Source organism: Colobus angolensis, unplaced genomic scaffold, assembly GCF_000951035.1.
Source record: "Colobus angolensis palliatus isolate OR3802 unplaced genomic scaffold, Cang.pa_1.0 Scaffold1, whole genome shotgun sequence".
NCBI classification, from domain to species: Eukaryota; Metazoa; Chordata; class Mammalia; order Primates; family Cercopithecidae; genus Colobus; species Colobus angolensis.
In genome coordinates, this window is record NW_012110918.1 from 11,512,542 (window position 1) to 11,518,195 (window position 5,654).

Sequence of the window (5,654 nt, forward strand, 5' to 3'; positions counted from 1 at the left end):
AGTCCACACTAGAAGTGACACCAAGAAAGAGTTCAACTTCTCATTTCCCATGTGTCCCTCAAGGGTCCCTCATCACCTTCCCTTCCTGAATTTGGAGATGGGGTCTCACTCTCGTCGCCCAGGCTGGAGTGCAGTGGCACAATCTCGGCTCACTGCACATTAGACTTCTGGGACTACAGGCATGTGCCACCCATGCCTGGCTAATTGTGTGTTTTTTGTATTTTTAGTAGAGACAGGGTCTCGCCATGTTGCCCAGGCTGGTCTTGAACTCCCAGGCTCAAGCGATCCTTCCGCTTCAGCCTCCCAAAGTGCTGGTATAACAGGTGTGAGCCACCATGGCCGGCTCTGGGACTTACATGTCTCTACTGTGACTATCTGCAGTGCTCTCTTCCCCACTGGACCAAGCACCATGAAGCAGGGGAAGGGGCTATTTCTGCCCACCAGTGTATCCCCTAAGACCAATGTGCCTGGCACAGAGCTGGCATCAGTCAATATTTGTCGGCTGAATAAATGAATGAATGAGTAAACAGATAAACAAGAAGATGCGGGGCTGTTGGGCACCCCCAGCCCCAAGATCCCAGGAGACAACAGGGCCCAACACAATCCAGGTCTAAACACAAGGCTGCTCTTCCACCTCAAAATGCCGAGGCCTCAAGCTGAAGGTTGCTTCAAACCTAATAACTGTTCCCTACGACACTAAAAGACACTCATAGTCATGAATAATCAAACACTGCTTTTTCAAGGTTATAGCCCAGAGAAAGTAGCTACAGATAGAGAAGAGAGGAAAACTGCTGGCTGCCACAGCGCCGCCTCATTGGTTAACTGACCGGAGTCTCTTTTTTGCTGGTCCCACTCCCATGCACCTCAGACCCCACAACAAACCGACCGGAAACCTACAGCTTCCTTTGCAGAAATGGACCCACTTCTGCTGAGCCCACCCCACTGGCTCTGTGCCTTGCTGCCAGGTGCCTACCCCAAGGGAACGCTGGTGGGAGGCTGCTTCGACCTCAGCCTCCAACGAGAACTATTCTTAGGGAGCAAATATCTGGTGGAGAAGGGGCTTTTTCTTTGTGCTACACACCAGTTACGAAATAAACAAACATTCGCTTATTCAAAGAACAGTAGCCAATACAGACATACCAGCAGTGTTTATTCCAGCCTGCCGCCTGGATTTCAGAATCATCACATGTAGCAAAGGACACACGTACAAGGCTGCACAAGAGGCAGCACGATGCTGTCACCTGGACTCCTTGGGTCCAGAGATACCTAGACCCCCGCCCCTGGCAACCAGGCCACTGATGCACTAAGAAGTCCCAGCTCCCCGGAAGGTGACAGGAGAAACAAAGGCAGAAGCCCTTGGGAGGACCTGTTCCCTTGCCTGGCAGACTGAGCAGACCCTGGGGACGGGCAGAGTTAACCCTCCAGAGAGCATTCCAGAGCCTCGGACAGCCCCAGAGCATTTTCCAGCAAAAAGGACTCACAATGAACAGGAACACTTGGCCCTTTCATTCCTCACCAGAAATGGGAGCTCTACTCAAGAAGACTAAGAAGGCCAAATTTAGCAACTCCCGTATTAATTGTGCTTGAAAAGGGCTCTGGTCGCAATGGCTGCAGGCAAGGGTGGTCCTGGCACTGCAGCCGACCACTTCTGCTGGGCGTGGTCTTGCCACAGAGGTAAAATTAGAGGCGGCAGTTTGGAGAAGAAAATAGCTTCAGTCCAGAAGCCACCGACTCACTGGTGAACAGGAGGAGGTGGAAATAAAAACACACAGCCCAGAGAAGAGCTTCTCTGATTTCCTTGGCTTTTTCTTGAAAAAACCAAGATGGCCTAGGTGTATGAAAATGAGCATGCCGCTGAAAATCAGGAGCCGGGTGTTTAGTGGCCTCAGTCTACCACGAGCTGCGTGACTGTGACCTCTCTGGACCTCGATTTATTCACCTCTAAGTCTGAAGCAATCACGTCAGCGTCATCCCCCGACAGGATCACTCCATGAGATGAGATGAATCCAAGAATTTTTTAGATCAAAATGTAAAGACTCCTCCTGGGTGTCTCTCACCCAGGCACTCATAGCTCCACATGCCTGGACATGACCTGACTACACTGAGCAGCACTTGGGCTCTTCCTGTGGCCCCTGCCCCATCGCCTGCAGATGCAACTAAAACAGATGCGTGGGTTCAAAGCACATGACTCCCCGAGGTAAGTGGGGCCACAGGCTTCTGTGTGGGTCCTGGATAAGGGTGAGGACTACTCAAGTGATGCCAGAAGTCCCAGCTCGGTGGCACATGATGACCACAAAGCCGACAGCTCAGAGCTGGTCACATCCCTTGGAACTGAGTGGCCTGTGAGGCCAGCCATTCCAGAAGAGGGTGGAGTGGAGGGAAGGATACCACTCAGAAGACTGAGCAAATCCCCACACTGCCAGAGATCCTGGGGACTCCAATAGAGAAGAGCAAGGTCCTGACTTCCACGCTGCCCAACACAACAGCCTTTGCAGGCAGGGGTCCCTTGGTAGCCTACGGGCTGTCTTATGTCAGCTGCTGAACTAGGGGGGCCAGGGGAGTAAATGATCTCACTGACACTCTGCTCCACACACAAAATAAGTCACTTACCCCAGTTCTTCACAGAAGGTCACCAGGGCATCAAAGGCCAGGATAGTGGCTTTATCAGATGCTTTGTTCCCTCTCTTTTCCTGCGGACAAAAAAATGACACCTTAGCAAATCTTACAGAATTAGACTACCTTAGAGGCACAAAAAGTAATGAGGAGGCCGAGCACGGTGGCTCACGGCTGTAATCCCTGCACTTTGGGAGGCTGAGGCAAGAGGATCATTTGAGGCCAGGAGTTCGACACCAGCCTGACCAACAAGGTGAAACCCCATCTCTACTAAAAATACAAAAAAATTAGCCAGGTGTGGCGGTGGGTGCCTGTAGTCCCAGCTACTTGGGAGGCTGAGGCAGGAGCATCGCTTGAACCCAGGAGGTGGAGGTTTCAGCAAGCCGAGATCATGCCACTGCACTCTGTCTCAAAAAAAAAAAGTAACAAGGGAGAAAAATATTAAATGACAGTAATAAAGCCATTTACAAAAGTGTACCCAAACCTGACTATTTATCATAACCCCCAGAATACTGAACTGAATTTTCTGGGATGAGCTTTTGAGAGTTTCCCAAAAGCTTCTCAGGAGGTTCTCATGCAAAGGGCCCACAGACTGGCATTTAAGAAGCACTATAACATCACCTATTTTAATAATAGTAAACACATGCATAAATGTTGTAAACTTAACATATATGAACATATATACTTCTGTGTATATTGGAAAGAGATATATTAATGTTAAGTGATTATTTTTGACAACCTTAAAACATGAATTTAAAATACAATTTAAAACCTGTAATCCCGGCTGGGCCCAGTGGCTCACGCCTGTAATCCCAGCACTTTGGGAGGCTGAGATGGGCGGATCACGAGGTCAGGAGATGGAGACCATCCTGGCTAACACGGTGAAACCCAGTCTCTACCAAAAATACAAAAAAATTAGCTGGGCACAGTGGTGGGGGCCTGTAGTCCCAGCTAATCAGGAGGCTGAGGCAGGAGAATGGCGTGAATCTGGGAGGCGGAGCTTGCAGTGAGCCAAGATCACGCCACTGCACTCCAGTCTGGGCAACAGAGCGAGACTCTGTCTCAAAAAAAAAAAAACAAAAACAAGAACAAAACAAAACAAAAACCTGTAATCCCAGCACTTTGGGAGACTGAGGTGGGCGGATCACCTGGGGTCAAGAATTTGAGACCAGCCTGGCCAACATGGTGAAACTCCATATCTACTAAAAATACAAAAATTAGCCAGGCATGGTGGCACACGCCTGTGATCCCAGGTACTCAGGAGGCTGAGGCAGGAGAATCACTTGAACCTGGGAGGCAGAGGCTGCAGGGAGCTGAGATTGTGGCACTGTACTCCAACCTGGGCAACAGAGCCAGACTCCGTCTCAAATAAAATAATAAAGTAAGGTAAAATAAAATAAGGCTTGACCTGCCGACTCAGAAACCCATGTGGGGTGGGGGTGGGCAGTCAACTATATCAGGAGAGCAAGATTCCCAAGCCCTTCTGTTGGCACCCAAGGGGCCAGTGTGTACCCCTTGGATCACGCAATCAGAAAACAGGAGGACTGAAAAGGTTTCCTGAGTCTCTACTTACCAGGGAGGCTGGGTGTAGCCCTGCCAGCTCATCCCTGAGCACAGCATCCCAGATGGGGCAGAGCAGGGTATGGCTGGGCAGGGCAGGTAGGCTCTGAAAGGTGCTAATGGTAGCAGACAGGGTGTTGCCTCCTGCCTGCAGGTAAGGAGCACCCTGAATGAGTGGGCTGAGCCGGGCTGGCCACCAGGCCTGGACCCACAGCTCCTTTGGCTATGGACTAATATTAGAGGAGTGGCTTATGGGGAGTGGATAGCAGGAAGCTCTGAGGCCTGGTTCCTAGGCACAGGATAAAGCTGGGGGAAGGAGATGGTACTGTGAAGGCAGATAAAGGGACAAGAGCCTCAGGTTTCTGTCCCCCACCCCATGTCCCTGGGGCTTTCTAAGCCAAAGCCTGCAACTAACGTAAAAGGAAGAAAAAGCACTTAAGTTATCAACCACTAACAAACTCCCCCAAAGCCCCTCTCACAAAATCCAAATCATTTTCTCATCTCCACTCCTGCCTCCCCTAGTACAACAGAGTTTCCTGTTTTCTTTTTAAAATGTTGCCTACCACCTCCCCACCTGGGAAACCCAAGGCATGACTGTTGGTGGCTGGTGACAGGCACACAGCGGGCAAAGCCCCACCTCTGGTGGTGGGACGGAAGGAGGTGGGGACACCAGTCCTGCCACATCCTCAATCCGCAGACACTCATCAGCCAGCCTTCCCTTTGGCTCCCACTAGCGGGGAGTAGGGCAATAGCAGGTGGTCCCCACAGCTAAGCAACAGCTCCTGGCCTTCCCACCAGGAAGATCTCTGCACCCTTATCCAATTGAAAAGACAGTCTCACCTTGGGCCAGGAACTACTATTAGGTGAGGAATGGGCACTATACATTTCAAGTGTGGGCACTTGGTCAGGGCAGTGGAACTCTAAAGATGGCAGCCAACTTCCTTCCTTGCCCACTCCTGGAGGTAATTCCCCTCTTCGTGACCGAAGCTCTGGTGCAGCTCTGCTCAGAGACTGTTCCTGGCTTCACTCTGTTACAAGCTTGTCTATGGACTTGTGGCTGAATCAACTAGCAGAACAGTGAGCATTTGTGAGTGATGTGATTATGCATCAGTGGCCTTTTTTGTGTACATATCTATTTGCCAACATATCCTTTTAAAATACTGTGAATTATTTAATACAGAAAAGGAAAAAAAAAAAAAGCCCAGGCATGGTGGCTCATGCCTGTAATCCCAGAACTTTGGGAGGCTGAGGTAGGTGGATTACTTGAGGTCAGGAGTTTGAGACCAGCCTGGCCAACATGGTGAAACCTGTCTCTGCTAAAAAATACAAAAATTAGCAAGGTGTGGTGGCAAGCACCTGTAATCCCAGCTACTTGAGGGACTGAGGCATGAGAATTGCTTGAACCTGGGAGGTGGAGGATGCAATGAGCCGAGATTGCGCCACAGCACTCCAGCCTGTATGACAGAGGCTCTGTCTCAAAA

General features: G+C 50.3%; 1 protein-coding gene across 4 annotated transcripts in view; it reads right to left on the reverse strand.

The window, feature by feature from the left end:
- Nucleotides 1-5,654, reverse strand: part of RECQL5 (RecQ protein-like 5) — a 43,885-nt gene that overhangs the window by 21,555 nt on the left and 16,676 nt on the right. For 2 of the 4 annotated variants that reach the window (XM_011946346.1, XM_011946432.1), the window contains exons 8-9: nucleotides 2,611-2,690; nucleotides 1,134-2,144 (exon numbers count right to left, since the gene is read on the reverse strand). In XM_011946346.1, the coding sequence (XP_011801736.1) occupies nucleotides 2,066-2,144; nucleotides 2,611-2,690 (159 nt within the window). In that variant the 3' untranslated portion in view covers nucleotides 1,134-2,065. Of the gene's footprint in view, nucleotides 1-1,133; nucleotides 2,145-2,610; nucleotides 2,691-5,654 lie in introns of those variants that run through there. The other 2 variants (XM_011946173.1, XM_011946259.1) reach the window with 1 other exon arrangement.